Source organism: Pseudonaja textilis, chromosome 2 (genome assembly GCF_049901715.1).
Source record: "Pseudonaja textilis isolate UNSWEBS1 chromosome 2, rPseTex1.2, whole genome shotgun sequence".
Classification (NCBI taxonomy): domain Eukaryota; kingdom Metazoa; phylum Chordata; class Lepidosauria; order Squamata; family Elapidae; genus Pseudonaja; species Pseudonaja textilis.
Window position 1 is genome coordinate 216,884,769 of NC_141991.1, and position 18,100 is coordinate 216,902,868.

Sequence of the window (18,100 nt, forward strand, 5' to 3'; positions counted from 1 at the left end):
TAATTTTCTTGCTGTTTCAGTAAGTGTAATAACAATTTACATATGAGACATATGCTACCAGCTGTACTGCCATTTCTTTTCTAACTTTGGATCAAAGTCCTCTCACGTTGATTTCAAAACCTGTTTGGGCTTCTCACAATATTTTGTGCCTCTTCCTAGTAATCTTTTTCTAATTAAATACTAGATTTTTTTCATTTGTATTATGAAACAAAAAATGTTTAGCTTTATTATTCATGTTTTCTAGTTGTGATTTTTAATTTTTTTTCTCTTCTGCTGCATACAATTGCATTGCTCTAAAAGAAAATCTCAGTAATTATATTATGTAGTTTAATAAAGCCCAAATTTGGGATTAGATAATTCTGCTTAACTAAATCAAAATCATCATTTTGTAAAGAGTATATAGAAGATGGTGATGCTGCAAGAAGTCTGCATGTGGCACTATGAGCTACTCTTCAACAGCAACAATGTTTTATTCAGATGGTGCAAACCATAACTTTCCTCACTACATAATTGTTTATTCATGTCATATTTTATATGTAAATCTTCTGCTGTATATATGTGGCTAGTCTTACATTTGTAGCTGTATGAACTTGGAAGATGAAGTAACATATGTTTCTCCATATGACCAGTGAAAAAGTTTTCAGTAGTTTTATTAGTATTAACACAATGACTGAGTGAACATTTCAATTTGCAATGTGCTTTAAGAGTCTAGAACAATTGGTAAATATTGTAAAATAAGACCCCATCTGGTTAGATGTAATAAAAGTTTGTATGAACTTCATGTTATAAAGATCCTGCTCTTTTCTAATTAATTAATGTATGGACAATTTGCTGCTAAATTATATTTTATGATACAGTATATTGAATTATGAATAGGTATTTAGGCATTTTTATAATGTTAAGTTTTATTTCATTTTCTTAATATCCAAATAAATGTATATGAAGAAAATTTATGTATTATGATATGAAGTTTATGTATTATGTATTATGATATGGAGAATAAGCTGTCTAATATCCTTTGTATTGAATATGTTTCGCAAGTGTACAGTATAGAATGATGTGCCAGTATAATTATATGTTTAACTGTAAGACATGTTAAAAGGCTACAATTAGTTTTTGTATTATATAGCATAATTTATTTCTAACGAAGAAATTAAAATCCTAAAACAAGGCCAAAAAAGCTTCATTTAAAATTGTAACCAACCATTGTATATTTTGCTTTCTTTCTATTATGTGTCAGAAGAATTTACATAGGAACACAATCTATTAAGAATTTCTCTTACATAAATTTTGTTTAAATAAATTACAACTCTTTATTTATTTGTTTTATTATAGAGAACTTACATGTGCCTTCATCCAATATTGCAGGATATATTATAATTGAAGATAAAATATTCCCAAAATATGCTTCATGAAACATTTTTATTTTAGAGGCAGATGTCTATTAAATACATGTCTCTAATAACGCTTTCTAATACTGATCTTTAGTTAGAACAGATATTTTAAATCAGTACCTCTTTATATGGCACTCTCTCTCTCTCTCTGTATATATGTGTGTGTGTGTGTGTGTGTGTGTGTGTGTGTATGCATATATGTATGTATGAGTGTGTGTGTGTGTGTGTGTATGTATGTATGTATGTATGTATATATAGTGTGTGTGTGTTATATTTTTTTTAATTAAGACTTTAGACTTCATTTCAAATATTTATGGAAATAATTCTAAACAAATATAACACCGAAATATATTAAAGGATTCATATTTACATGAGCATTAAAACAATGTCTGGCTCGTGAACACAAGAATTAATAATCCCAATAAAGAAAGTAAGTGAGGTTGCCTTGTAACTGTTATAGATTTATTATTCATTTAACATATGTTAACCAGCTTTTAGGTAGTTAAGATAAATATAATTCCTTCCCCTAATAGTATCAAGTACACATATAGTAAGCAAACTTTAAAGCATTCAGCAAACTGTGGAGAATTAGAGTTTAAAGGAATTGGCATTAACCTAAACTTTAAGGATGTTGATTTCACAGATAAATTATATTATTCTATGTGTATCTTTCATTTTGAAAGGACTCCATCAGCTGGAGAAATGGCAACTCAAAGTCATCTGAAGCTATTATTATCCCAGCCATATTGTAACTGGAACTTGCTTTTGCAAACACTGCTACATCATGATTGCCTATTAGTGAAAATTTTGCTGAGAAGTTTTAGTAAGTATTAATTTTATCATGTTTCTAATAATGTAAATGTGCAAACATAATTATATTTTTCATAGTTTTAACCCTAATCTTTTAAATTATTTAAATATTAATAGGAGGACTTTATGATATTGTGGAATCAAAACAACAAATAATCAAAGCTCATTACATTGTTTATTAGACAGTACATACTGAAGGGGTCTCTTCCAAAATTATTGTGAAAGACTCTCCTGCAGACAAATAGATGAATATTTATACATTTCAGAATGGAGGCAAAAATGATGCTGGCACACATATACTGTACATAAGTAATAGATGATATAGGATACATACAAGTAATAATGTAATAAATTTCAAGTTACTTTTTACTCCTATCTACATAAAATAATGATCTTAGTTTGAAGAAACATTTGCATTTTGAGATTCAAAGGCTGCTATGGGTCTAATAATAGCAGGCTACTGTACAACGAAATTCTGTACGGCTCAATTTATCTTAAACTACTCGATCAACTGAAAACTGATCCTACTCCCTCTTGAATATAAAGGCATTAAAAGATTTTTGAAGTAATATCAAGGCCTTCAGATTTTCCAATTCATTTTAACAACTGCTTCCAGTGGTTATATTAGCATGTGGCCTGATAGTGAAAAAGAGCCTCATGAAAGCCTCATGAAAAAAAGTACATTGGACTAAGTAGGTGGTTTGCTTGCTTGTTTCTTTATTTGTTTGTTTGACTTTTATGTGCTCATCTCGCTTATGATCCATGATTATTCTCACACATCAGTAGCAATATTTGTCTCACCTATACTTCTTCAATCTGTGAAGATGCTTAGCTGTGCCCAGCCTCACAGACACTTATTTTCAAGAAGCTGGACACCCTGTATTGTTTGTAAAAAAAAACCCAAACCTATGTTCTCTTTCTACATCTTTGTGCAAATTCTTTTGTGGAAGACATTTCCTAGAGAATAACAGAATAACAGTGTTGGAAGGGACTTTGAAGATCTTCTAGTCCAACCTCGGGTTCATGAAAGAAACCCTATACTATAAATAGCACTAATTGTTTTGGAGTTCTAGTCATTGGGAAGGGAGAAGACTGCCATGAAGATACTTAATAGTTTTACCATTGCTCATCTATGCCATTAGAACCTTCTCTCCATATATTGGATGTCCATAGGACCTTATTATTTAACATCTAAAACTAAGCCCTTTTCCAGGATTCTGCTGCTATTTATTGATTGTTAGGATTGGAATAAAAACCTTGCAGTCTCAATCTGCAGTACTGTTAGCATCCCTTTCCTTGCAAAACAGCAATCTAGAGATAATCTTCCACTTTTATCCAGGATACCAGTATTCTATTTTCATCCAAATCTACTGGCCCAGGAGTAATACTGTGCTTAGCTTTTTTCTTTTGTCTTTATGTAAAAATCATGCCTTTCCTTTTACCTGTATGTGAATACAAGATCTTTCAATTATGTACTCAGCCAGTCCCCTAAACAAGAGGAGGCCATATGGAATTGTACCCATTTATACAGTGGTCATCTATTTCCAAGTCTCTTGAAATAATAGGATTTTCAATTGTGTAAAATTGTTCATGAATCTGGGGAACTTAGATCCTATTATGCAATATTCCCTGGCAGCAGCATTACATGTGTTTTTTTTTTCCTTAGTCACTTCCTCTGTGGATGATTGTAAAGCCATAGTAGGGAGAAATTAGAAGTTGTTATGAACAGCGGGCAACTCAGTAAATGTATGAGTGAGTAGTTAGATGTCTAAGCATATTTTAGGTAAGTTGTCTGTCAGTTTCAGTTGCTAACAGAATCAATTTGGTGCATTTGTGATGGTGCAACAATATTACCGGGTGTAGACATCAGCAGCTGAGGTACAATAATATTGTTCTCTGATAAATTTGAGCATACCAAGATCACCTTAAAGTCACCAAGGAAGGGCTATTGTTATCCCCAAGGTGGTCTGCATGAATTTGGGGGAATTCTACATGAATAGGGCAATTTAAGTTCAGTCTGCTTTGTAATTATAGTGTGGGCATTTGCACATAATGAATGCACTGATTTTGATTTATAAATCATTCAAATGGGCATACAGGTTAGGCATAGTGGTCTTCTACTTTTACAGTTGAAAACTAATATTTTCATCAACATCTCTAATAGCTCTTTGTGCTTTATAGGGAAAAAGTCCTAATTGTTCTGCTTATAACTGTGGCTGCCATGAGGGATTTTTAATTGTCTAACTAACTAAGGATATATTTTCTGAATGACGGAGAGGGAATTGCCTCAGCTTTGATGTTATCAGCAGAGCCTTTCTGGCTAAAGCTTGGCCTTGAATAAGAATGGCCACTATGGATACTTGATTGTTGCCTAGCAGCCTTGCAGAGTCATTTGCTTTTATCTTGCATGCTCTTTCCATTCCACTTTATCTTTCTAGCTTCCAACAAGGAAAAAATACCAATGTCCTTGAAAATACAAAAAGGTGTATTATGGAACCTTCCCAGATATACCTACATTCTCAAGAATATTAAGGGAAATGTGGCATATTTGAAAATAAGATTTGTCCTTGTAATTTTAGCATGGCTAGGTGGTCGTTTGCTAAAAGAAACTCATGCCTTCTTAGTAGCAGTATGATGCTCCTCTAGAATACTTTCCTCACTGTTGACACTGATGAATCAGGGGACTTTCTATTATTGTAGACACAATTTTCTGTATGAGAGTTTTTAAGTTTTAAGTTACAGCTTGTTTGTTTGTTGATTTTCTGAAGCTGTGGTAATCTCTCTTCTACCCTTCTCTTATTATCTTGCCCTTGCCTCCCTATTGTATCTCCTAAACACTTTACATAATTTTACTTACTGGGGGGGGAAGAGGAGGATACACTATTATCAAAGAGTTAAGAGTTTACTGTTGTAAGTATTAATAGTAAAAAGGATAAACTTTGTTGATATAATCTATTTATAAATTATTTAGACTACTTACGACATTTAAGATTAATTCCTTAAAGTGTTAATTGATGTACTATTGTTGACCAATTTTCTTATTACATTGACTAGAATATTGTTGCAGATCTCTATTTATGATATAGGGGAAAAGACTGTGGAGTGAGATATAAAATTGAAATACGTGAATAGTCTTTCATACAGAACCCAAATACTGAATGGTGATTTGGGATAATATATTTAATATTGTGCATCAACAAAAACAAATACTTAGAGAGATGACATCCACAACAACTATGGCCTTAAAAACAGGAAAGAAGGCTATCCCGACCCTATCAACTACGTTGACAGCCACCCCACCAACATCTCAAAAAACTATCGAGGAGTCTTTAATAGGGAAAAGCAGCCCAATGTCCCCAATATTAATATACAAACTTCCATATTAGCCTTGCAGGAAGCTATATCTAAAATGCAAGAAATGATGATTAATAATCACAAGGAAACTAGAGCAGATATAAGTGAATTGAAAGATGAGATGGGGAAAATGAAGGCTGAAATGAAAGCGGATATAGCGAAGGTGGAGGGTAAGATAGGGTCTCTACAGCAGGCCATGGAGAGAAACGAAGTGAAAATAAAAGATATAGAGAGTAGAACAACACGCATGGAGTCTAACTTTGAAAGGATGGATGAGGAATTTAAAAATGTACTTAGAGAAACGGAAGACTCTCTGATCCACCTCGAGATGGACAAAGCAATGGCGTATTTAAGATTCCAGAATGTGGCGGAAGCCAAAAATGAAGAATTGGAACATTTGATGGCAGAAATATTGGCTGAATGGCTAGGAAAGGAAAAAGATGATCTAATTAAAGAGTTTGATGAGGTATATAGGGTTAGCACAAGCTACGCCAGGCGTAACAACTGTCCAAGAGAAATTCATATCCGCTTCTCTAGGAGATGTCTGAGGGATTTAATTTTGAAAATGTCTAGGAGGAAACAATATCATATAAGGGCAGAGAAATTAGGATTTTAAAACAAATTCCAAAGAGAGTGAGGATGATAAGACAAGATTATAAATTTTTAGCTAATGATTTAAATAAAGAAGGAATCCATTTTAAATGGTTAATCCCGGAAGGGATGTTAATTACATGGAAAGAGAGGAAAATCAAAATAGAATCGATAGAACAGGCCCAAGTTTTTCATCAACAGCTCACAGATAAGAATAGTCAACCCACCAAAGAAGAACCTAAAACAAGACCACAGGAGGTCCGATATTATCACAGAACCCAAAAGGAACGACTTTCTCCAATTTCAAGAAGTGATAATCCACAACATGGGAGAGAAGAGCAAATCCCACAACAACAACAACAACAAGAGAACCGAATCATTACTAGGCAAAAATCTAAGCAGAAGTAGATAAATGGTGGAGGGAAGAAGTTGCTCTCCATCAATATAAACGGATTAAATTCATTATTAAAAAGAAAAAGGATATTCTCAAAACTTATTCAACATAACGCAGATATAATATGTCTTCAAGAGACACATATTTCAAGAATGATGAAAGATATCTAATTTGTCCAAAATTAGGTAAACTTTTACAGCACCGCCGACCAACACAAGAAAAAAAGGAATTGCAATTTATGTAAAACAAGATGTAAAGGCAGAACTAATCTGGTCGGATCCCAAGGAAGAACTCTGGTTATACAAGTTTGGATAAACCACATCACATTTTTACTTGTAGCAATCTATGCCCCAAATGATGACCAGGGAAATTTTTAAACACCTTCACCAAAAATAGTAGGCTTTGAAAAAGAAACATTTGCTTGATTGGCGATTTTAACTCCATTGCAGACTACCAGAAAGACCATAGTAATATGGGGAAAAACAAGAAGGAAAAGGAACTCTCTGCAGCATGTAAGGAAATGTTGAGAGAGTTAAATTTAAAAGATCTATGGAGGGAACGGAATCTTGAAGGAAAACAATTTACATATTATTCTAACCCACATAAGATTTGGACCAGAATAGATATGGCTTGGATGGATTTGGACTTGGCTAATGAAATAAAAGAAATCAAAATTCTACCGAATGAATGGGCTGATCATAACCCAATACAGCTAATTTGGAGGGATAGGAGAATAAAAAAAAAGATGGACACTAAATAACCAAATTGTAAACGAAGAAGAGTATATTAATAAACTGAAAGAGGAGCTAAATTATTTTCTAAAAGATAATAATAATGAAACAACTTCAAAACAGAACATTTGGGATACTATGAAAGCAATTATAAGAGGCACAACAATTTCCTATAATGCTATGAGAAACAAGAGAATTTATGCCCAACAAAACGCGTTACAACAACAAATCCAAGACTTAGAAACACAATTACAAAAACCCCTAAGACCCAAGGACTACAAAATCAGTTAATACTAGCCAAACATAAGCTGAATTTAATTGAACAAGATAAATTAGAAGTTAGCTTGAGAAGGTCCAAACAAAATTATTTTGAACACGCCAATAAACCAGGAAGATGGCTATCTTATAAACTTAAAAAGAAAAAGAAAAGAGATTGATACACCAATTAATAGATGAGAAAGGCATCCCACAACATGAGATTGAGAAGAAAAAGGATATTATATTAAACTATTTCCAAAGATTATATAAAAAGAAGAAATCAATGAGGATAAAATAAGAACTTATCTGGAGAATACGAATGATAAAACAATAGGGAAGGAGACAAAGAATTACTAAATAAGGATATTACATGGTCTGAGTTAAAATCTGCAATGGAAAATCAATGTAATAATAAATCCCCTGGTCCAGATGGGATTCCAGTAGAATTATATAAAGCCACATTAGATTTTGTAGGGCCTCTGATGCTGGAAGTGTTTAATGAAGTACTTTCGGCTGCCAAAATGCCAGACTCATGGAGGGAGGCGTTGATTGCGTTAATTCAAGGAGGATGTGGATGCCAGATATATCAACAATTATAGACCAATCTCACTTTTAAATGCCGATTATAAATTATTTACCTCAATTATTGCGAATAGAGTAAAACAAGTTTTAAATTTATACATTCATGAAGACCAAAATGGTTTCCTTCCATTCCGCCAAATTAAAAACAATTTAAGAACCGTTATTGACGTCTTAGAATATTATGAAGCTCATCCAGAGAAACAATTTACACTCTTGTTTCTAGATGCGGAGAAAGCATTCGATAACTTACATTGGCACTTCTTAATACAAAAATCTATAACATGAATCTGGGCACTAAATTCGAGAATATTATCACAACAATTTACAATACCCAACAAGCCAATATACTAATTAATGGTGAACAAACAGGCCCACTAAGCATTGAAAAGGGCGTTAGACAGGGTTGCCCCTCTCTCACCCCTCTTATTTATATTTGCTTTAGAATCATTGTTAACGCGGATAAGACAAAATCCTGAAATTCAAGGGGTTAGGGTCAAGGCAGAGGAATATAAATTACAGGCGTTTGCAGACGATATGGTTTTCTTCCTAGAGGATCCCATGGAGAAAGGACATAATCTAATAAAAGAACTAGAACAATATGGTTCAGTAGCAGGACTAAAGATCAACAGAAATAAGACGAAATTACTGACTAAAAATCTAACAGAGAACCAGAGGAAAGAATTAGAAAAAACCATGGGGATACAGGTAACAAAAAGGTCAAATATTTAGGCATATGGTTAACACCACATAGTAAATCACTCAAAGAGAATAATTATGATAAACTGTTACAGCAAATTAAGAAAGATCTAGAATCCTGGAATAAGTTGCAGCTTTCTTTACTGGGCAGGATTGCCACAATCAAAATGAACATTTTACCAAAACTCCTTTACTTATTCCAGACAATCCCAATAAAATTACCAAAAATTTTTTTGATGATATAAATAAGGTAACTCTTAAATTTATTTGGCAAGGAAAAAGCTAGAATCAGTATTAAGGCCTTACAAGATGCAAAAAGTAGAGGTGGGCTAGCGCTTCCAAACTGGGAATTATATTATTGGGCAGCCAACTTACTATGGTTAAAAGACTGGGTCAATTTACGGAATAAAAGAACTCTAGCCTTGGAAGGGCACGACCTTCAGAGAGGATGGCACGCATTTCTATGGGATGTGGGGAAAACTAAACAGGCGTACTTTCATAGACATCTTATTAGAGATTCACTATTAACTAATTGGAAAAAAATATGTAAAAACATTATTTAAAATTCGATTTGGCTTTCAACAATGGAGGCAATGGTTCATCCCAACAATTTGGATATAACAAAAATGACTAAATATAAAGATTTATTAGATCCTTTAGGGAAATTAAGAACTCGACAGGACTTACAGGAACAGGGATTTAAAATTGATCAGTGGTTATATATACAAACCATAGTAGATACAAACAAGATATCAAAGAGTTTGGAATTTATAGCAAATTACAACACTTAGATAAAATCTTATTAGGATCAAATAAAAAGAATATTTCTAAATTTTCTAGTTATATTTTCAAGTTATAACTTGTCCTTTTATTATCTTCAGCTGAATATACCTTCCAAAATCGTTAACACTCCCAATCAAGTAAAGTATGATTATTGGTTGAACTGGCAATTGACTTGAATTGTGGGTTATTGCTGTTGCTATTGCTGTTACTAGAACACAGTAGACTGTTACAAATGAGGGTGCGTCCCAAGATAATGTTACAGGTTCCAATCTGAGTCGGTCACTGTGATGAGAGGTTTTGTCTTCTGAGCATTGGACATTTGTTGGAGCCCATCTTCAGGGAACTTCTCTCTAGCAGAGAGAATGCTGTATGCTATTCTGTGGTATTTATAGTGCCTGTTATAAGTGGCTTTTTAGATTTGATTGGAGTGTGTTGATGGCTGGCTTTTACATCATTAGCTGTCATTTGCTTGTGCTGCCCAGCCCTCAGCTTCTAAATTTGTTTTTTTGTTTTCCCAAATTTTGTTCGATTGTACTTTACTAATTTATTTGATTCTTTTTGTTAGTTTTTATTATTTTTATTTTTATTTTTGTTTTAAATATGGTTTTACATTGTGTAAGCAGCCTTGAGTAGCCATGGGTGAATAGGCGGCAAAATAAAACAAAAAAATAATAATAAAATAAGATAAGATAAGATAATAAAATAAAATCTTGAAAGCTGGTGGTAAATCAGCACTCCTGTTGATTGACGAGAGGCCTATTTCCCAGGCTTTAATCACTTCCCTGGCTGTTCTTGTGCCTGCTTGTCCAACAATCTTAATAGCTGCACAATTGAATGTGTGTCCTTGTTCATTGCAATGTGAGGCTACCAATGAATTCAGGTCTCTTTGTCTGACTGATCGCTTGTGTTCTTGTCATCTGGTGGTTAGCTTCGCTGTCCTACATAGTCACAGGGGCAATCCATGCAGGGGATTTGGTATATCACATTGGAAGTATCTACCAATTTCAAGCGATCTTTACAATGCATAATTTGCCTTGTATGATAGCCTCTTGGCGGTGTGCGATGTCCACTTGCAGATCTTGGAAGCTGCATTATACAGCTTCCAAAATGTTTTTGATGTATGGTAGCATATGCCATGCGGTTGGTCTTGTACCTTGTTTCTTCTTTTCTCTCTTGCAATCCCTTTCACTCCAGTCTTTCTGCTTGGGGTGGGGAGCGAATTATGTAGCTAATCTCTCCTTTACTTGACTCTTATCACCCGAATGGAGAGATTGGAAAGGAAGAGATTTTGAGAGATTAAGTATTGTCCAATGCAATAATGCCAGTGGTTGTAGATGGTCAGCCAATGGATTGCCTATAAAAATTACTCAATTTTTTTCTCCTTGGCCTCTCTCACAGAGCAGAGCGATAGAGACAAAGAGATTTCAAGAGAGTAAAGTGTTTGCATAAGTCGCCTATGGCTCCCAACCTTGGACAGTGGTGCAATTACATTGTTTACAATGTGTGCAATCAGGCACTCAAGCATTCCAAAGGTTGGAGGAGCTGTTAGGAATCAAACAAAACCAGAGGTGTGAAACTGGCTAGTCTTGTCTCTTTCCAGCCAAAAAGCACAGTTACAGTCATGTGATTTGCCACTTAATGACTTGCTTTCCGTAGTGGCAGAATTGCTTCTCCCAATTGGGGCCATTAAGCAATGGCTATCTGCATCAACTGATCCCTGTTTGTAGGTATTCCTTTTTGTATTGCAGGCTTATTTGGGACTAACTGGGAACCATACCTGAGCCTTAGACCAATGTTTCCTGCCAAATCTACTGCAGTTCTAAAAAAGCCTAACGCGAGCTTTGCACATAGACTTTCTTTGGCTCCTCCTCTTATTGCTTCTACCTTTTAGAATATTTCTAGACAAATTAATCGGAGAAGAAGAAGTAGTAATTGTACAATCTTACAGTACTTCAACTCTGTGCACTTTAGTTACCTAAACTACAATAAAGAACTGCAAGGTGCTAAAATTGGCCAAAGTAAGGGGGGAAATTGGCCCCTTCTACCAGTTCTGAAAATGGCCCTGGAAAGGTTAAAAAAAACACATCCTGTCTCAAGTGAGCAGGTAATAGGGGAGAGAATAAGTTATAGGCAGGTATTTCTAAGTGTTAAGAATTATGGGTTCAAAGAAGGCAATTCATCCATTATACGAGAAATTATCAGAGAATGTGAAAGAAAAAAGGATATGTTTTCTGTGCTCACCATACTACTACCCCCTAATGATATATTAAGGTGCCTTATATCAGTCTGCTTGTTCATTTATCTGTGCTGTCTCTTCTTACTGATAGCAATTCACAAGAGTGTCAGGCAGCTAGATCATCTATTATCTGATACCTTTAAAGCAGTGATAAGCAACATTTTTAGGAGATAAAAATCTGTTCCAGCATTGGATGTTACATTTCATGCACCTGTACATTTCATGTACCTACACATGACTAAATGTCTTTTTTCTCTAAATTTACAGAATAATTAGCAGTTATTTATTTTAAAAATTGTGTTATACTTCCTTTTTGTTGGAGGTTTAAATCCAACGGCACTGATTCTTTAGCACATTATCATCTATTGACCACAAGGGAAAACTGAGTGTAGCTAGAGTTAAGGATTTCCTATGTGTATACACTTTGTCTATCACTGTGCGTGCTCTTCTCCAAGGGATTCTTAATGTGAGGTCAATTCCTTCTGCCTTAATTTCCAGACACATATCAGATTAATATGCTTTTTTGACTCTCATGGTAAATATAGTTGATTAGATGCTAAGCTTTGTATATTTATACATCAGTAATATATTCTATGTACATAAGTCCCCCTTCTGATATAGTTATTAAACCTGCCTGTTCATTTAACCAATTTCTAAGGGCACCTTTAATCCTTTCTCAGATCAGATTCGTACTCTCAAGAATGCTCAAATTGCACATGCAGAACAGTTTCTGATTGTTCTCACAGTTTCCTTAAATGTTGGGTTTTTTTTACCTCAAAATGAAATAATGTATTCTCAATAACTATAGACAAAAGTTTCAGGAACCTCATAAAAGAAATCTGGATATATTGTTCTTGCTTGCAACTCTTGTTACAAAACTATTAGCAGGTTCTTATTTCAGGACAACTAAAAGCTTGACCAAAACTATTTCTGTTAAGATCTTTGAGTATAAACACATACACTCACATAAAGACACACAAACAGTGGTGGGATTCTACCTGTTCGGCCCAGTTCAGGCAAACTGTTAGTAAAAAAACAGCTACCAATTCAACCGAACTGGTATTTGTTTTTCTATTTTCCCCTCCTGACGATCAGCTGTTCCAATGATCAGCTGTGCTAGGATCTCCCTCGCTGTCTTACTGCTTCACCCAGGAGGCTTCCCTGAGCCCCAGGAGACCAAACAAAATGGAGCAGGGGTAATCTGCACAAAAAAAGAAGCCACCCCCACCCAGTCACATGGCCATGCCCACCTAGCCATGCCCACAGAACGGTAGTAAAAATATTTGCATCCCACCCCTGCACAATCATAAACTGATTGGGTTAAACAAAAGAATGTACACAATTGTAAACTGATTGGGTTAAACAAAAGCTATTCTAATTTATTCCATTCCATTTTTTTAAAAAAATGGGCTATTTGACAAATTTGCTTTTGAAATGGCATATATGACTGTATGAGTTTATATACAAAATACTTTTTCATTTTTTTGTTTATATTAATTTTTTATCCTGCCTTATTTTTGTTTAAATCAAGTGAGTTTGGTTTTAATTCCTAGAAACAGTCTGTTGTTAGTGGTATTTGAATAGATACTAGATTCATGACACCTGTTCAAGGAGCAGGTGTCAATTGTGGCTAGGAAAGCCTTTTTAGAACTTTGAGAAAGTTGCACCCTTTTCTGGATCCCAAGGCCATGCACTCAGTCACTCATACTGTGGTTATCTCTCATCTGGATTATTGCAATAATAATTATATTTGAGGGTATCTTTGAAGATCATTAGAAAGCTACAGCTGGTTTGGAATGCAGTGGTGCGGCAACTGGCAGTCAGATTTTAAAGGTCTTATGAAGCTAAGAGGATGAGGTGGATCTCATTTGAAGAGGTACAATATTCCAGAGGGCAGAACAAGCCACAGCAGAAAAGGGCCTTTCTCCTGGACTCCACAACTGGAATTCCTTGTCTGACAGGAATCCTATCAGGGTGAGAAGGTTTCTCAGGTATCTTGGATCCATGGACCACATTTTTTCTAAAAAGAAATTAAAGTATGAGTGCACATTGAAATGGAGACAAAATTAAGTAATTAAGAATTAAGGAAAGTTTGATTGACTAGGATTTAATCCTGATTGATTGATTGATTAGGATTGAGTTGAATGGGGAATGTTCCTGTAGAAAGGGGGCTTTCATAGTTTTTTGTATTTCTGCAAACTTGAAAATTCCTCCAAGAGATGGTATCTTGCTCCTGTTTCTTAATTACTCAGTTGAGACAATTAAGTAATTTAATTAACTTAATTATTTAATTTTGTCTCAGTTGAGTTATTAAGAAACAAGAAAAATGGAAAGAAAAATAGGGATGCAATAATGGACTCTTGGATGTTTAGTGATTATTTGAATTAACTCCGAATCAACCATAGTCCTGTTAGAATGTATGGATGTACTAGAACTTCTATTATATGTCTTTTTCTTTTTCTTTCTTTTCTTTTTCCAGAATCTGAATTGTCTAAAAATAATGAACAAAGTACTTGCCTAGATATGAAAGATAACAATGAAATCAATCTAGCTGAAGCAATATTCACAGTATTGTCTTCTTGCACTTTATCTCCCAAATCTCTTGGTGATGCCCTTCAGAACTACATGGAAAAAGAACACATGTGGGATTTCTTACATAATATATCAGGTATGTATAATGCAATAAAATATATCTTGAATATTATATATTCAGTTTTCTTGATTTACAGGGTGCATTAAAACATAGATCTTAAATTATTCAATAATACAAATGTTTCTGTTTCCCTCCAAGATACTATAGTGAGGCAAGGTAGTGTTTTAGACTTGAGTTGATACTTAAATATTACATTTGTTTTCATCAGTGAAAACAATTTCATATATAAAATATTAATTCTGCAAGAATTGATGTGGCATTTATACAATAACATTATTCCTCTGAGAACATTTAATTTCTGTCTTTGAGATATTTTGAAATACTACAGAAATTACTCCCTACTCATCTTGATATGTAGTTACCCTTGGCACTTGCAATTTGAACTTCATTTCAGGAATAAACTATATGAAACATTAATCATGTAGTTTGTCCTCAAGTGCAGGACAGTTTTTTCACAAATAACTGTCACAGTGGGATGGATTGGGACACTAGCAGGGGAGAACTTCAACTACTTATTCTTCTACAGTCCTCTCAGATTCACCCCGTGTCTGAGGTTTACCTTTTCATTTATGTCAGAGAAGCTTACATAATTTCTTTCTCAGTAAAATAGTATTTGTTAGTCTCATAGCAGTTGGGATTGTGAAGATGAGAGAACAAAGTTGGTTTGGTGGTCTGAGCCAAGTATCAGGTACTTTTTTTTTTTACAAATGTGCTTTTTATTTAATTTTTGAACTTTTCCTTTTTTGTGTGTTTCTTACCGAATATCTCAAGAGAATGATAATAATATGATAATTATAATAATAGACATTATTTTTCTAAACGTATGTCTAACAAAAATATTTAACAGTTGAAACAGTCATACATGCATTCTTACATTTTAAACAAAACAAAAAACAAAAGAAATATTGTGTTGGATGCTAGTGGTAATCATTTTTACTTTTTCCTTTAAAATATTCTGAGAAAAATAAATGTTTAAAGTTACAATAATTATGACATAAAGAAATTGAGTTCTGTTTAATGATAAGATTCTAACATTAAAAACCAACAGAAACTTTATAAAAATCCTAATATCCAAATTTACTTGACCCTGAGTTTACTTGTTTTGCTATCATTAATGTTTTGTTTCTGAAGTTTCTAGTTGCAGTGAGTCAGAGCCAGAAGTTGTCAAATGCTTGAAATTGACTTTGATTAATTCAGTTATTGGAACGGTAAAGGAGGCAATCTCCTTGATACATTCATGGGAAGCAACAGAGAAATATGGCATCTATTTGCCTAATAAAACGGTTCCTGAAAGTTTGTTGAGTACAGTTCCAAAGGAATGGAATTACATTTATAAAGATGTGAAAACAGAAGAATCTGGGAAAAGTAAGTATCTTTACTTAAACCTGTCAAAATATTATTTAACCGTTTAATGAGAAAATGTAAAAATGGAAGAGTTTTGATAATGAATATCTTCGTAACCATTTTATTATGTTTTTTTGTTTATTAATAAAATGGTTGACTTATTTTTTAGAAGGTTAATGGTAAAATATGTATAATTCTAATAAAGAGGATGCAGCAAAGTAAATTATGTTCAGAGGGGAGGAAGAAAGAGCTCTTTACAACTGAACATTGTGACATTTTCCGTAGAATTCTCTGTTGTAGTTGAGCTCCATCATTTCTGGACTAAAGAACTACATTTACTCTCAGTATGTTGAGTTGCTCTATCTTTTCCACTGTAAGACTTGATGACAGTGATTAAATGTCTGCAATTTACTTAAATGGATGTGTTAAAATATTGGAAAACATGTTAAACCATAAAGCACAGTTAAATAAAAACTGTGTTCTAAACACAGTTTTAAAAAGTTAAATAAATTAAAATATTTTGGGAAAGTAGTGCAAAATAGAAGCAATATGTTTTCTTAGAATTAGTAGTGTATTTGAATGAATGTTTATAAATAGGTTAGGCAGAATAAGATATTTTTTTTCAATACAATCATTGCAGCAAACAATATATGCCTCCAAGTACACTTATAGAATATCTTGTATTCATATTGCTATAATTTGCATTAGCTTCCAGGCAACCAGAAAAGTCATGTCAAATAGCTGAGTGGCACAAAAATTTAATAAACACATAAGCTAAAGATATTGGCTGTTGTGAATTTGTTAGGACTATTATAAAAATATGATATGGTCTATTGAAAGGAAAGAATTTGCTTCTCAAGATTTGCACACACATAATAACAAAATCATTTGTTTTACTGTTCTGTAAATATTGTACACTGGAGCTTTATTGAAAAAAATGTGTAAATGTATATATATCGTGACAGGACATCATTAAAATGTGTCCTGTCACAATAGCTAGTTAGATAATCCAGTACAAACATCTGATTTGATGAAGAACAGATTAATCTTTCTAGGAAAGAATAAAATAAAAATGCATTCTAAATGTGACTGCCTGTTCCAGTGTTCAGATGCAGTGCCTAGTCTATATCAGATTTTATCCACATGATTGAAACAATGGTGATCAGGTTGGCTCAGTCTCATAAAGCCATAATGTACAGATGAGTGAGAGAAATGTGTGACAGACACAATTAAATTAAATTAATTTTATAGGTTGTGAATCATTGTAAAATAAAACTGTTTAATCTTAATTATATCTGATTTCATTTTTGTTTTAGGTTTCACCAGGCTTGCTGCTCAAGTTCTATCTATTGTAATCAGCAGATTACCTTCTGTAATAGCATGTTTGCCATCCCCAGTTAAATATTTCTTTTTAATATCTGATACAAAAATACCAGCAAAGTTTATTGAATCAGAGAAATGTGGTTTTCTTGTCAAGACTTTGATTATAGTTATATGTCAGATATTTGAGGATGGAAACATCACAGAACTTTTAACGGGTGTAATTCTTGACAGATGGAGCAAAGAAAAGCTCAGTTTAGTTTGCATATGTTTGGAAACTATTATAGGAGAAAAGAAAAAGAATCCCAAACAAGTAATTCATAAGATAATTCAGAGCATTGAAGATGAGAACCCAAACTGGATTGAAAAGCAATTACTAAAAGCAAAAATACTGAGTACAGAATGGTAAGAAACATTTTTCTTTGTTGTTGTTATTGCTGCTGCTGTTGTTTAAGTATAGATCATGTTCAAATAATTTATAACAAAATAGTTAATTATAATAAAGTAAAATAGTTTATAATAGAGTCAGCTCCAGAGAGATGGGTGGCACATAAATCCAATAAATAAGTAAATAAAATTTGAAGTAGATAGTATTGAATTCCAAGATAGCCTTCTTAGAATAAACAGAAAACAAGAAAAACATTTTCCTTATTTGTCCTTTCATTAGTCTTAGACAATGAATTATGCTATGGAGTTTAGACTTCTGTAACAGTGTTTCACATAGAAGCTTTCTGTTGGATTATATGATTGTTATGAAATAAGAACCTTTAATATTGTAATATAAAAATAGGTTTAAAGGAAAATTGAAGCATTTCAGAAAAGCATTAAAATGTATTATTTCACAATCAGTGGTTGGAAGATTTGTTAGGAGTTGTTTATGTCTTTCTGACTGATGTATCTTTATAATCTACTGATGATTATAAGAATACATATGGCAAGTTGCATACTTTCCAG

At 33.4% G+C, this 18,100-nt stretch overlaps 1 protein-coding gene across 3 annotated transcripts in view; it reads left to right on the forward strand.

Moving 5' to 3' along the window:
* Positions 1 to 18,100, forward strand: part of KIAA0825 (KIAA0825 ortholog) — a 169,093-nt gene that overhangs the window by 40,333 nt on the left and 110,660 nt on the right. For all 3 annotated transcript variants that reach the window (XM_026719140.2, XM_087927041.1, XM_087927042.1), the window contains exons 13-16: positions 2,078 to 2,217; positions 14,309 to 14,497; positions 15,614 to 15,847; positions 17,143 to 17,551. In XM_026719140.2, coding sequence (XP_026574925.2) covers positions 2,078 to 2,217; positions 14,309 to 14,497; positions 15,614 to 15,847; positions 17,143 to 17,551 — 972 coding nt within the window. The remainder of the gene's footprint in view (positions 1 to 2,077; positions 2,218 to 14,308; positions 14,498 to 15,613; positions 15,848 to 17,142; positions 17,552 to 18,100) is intronic.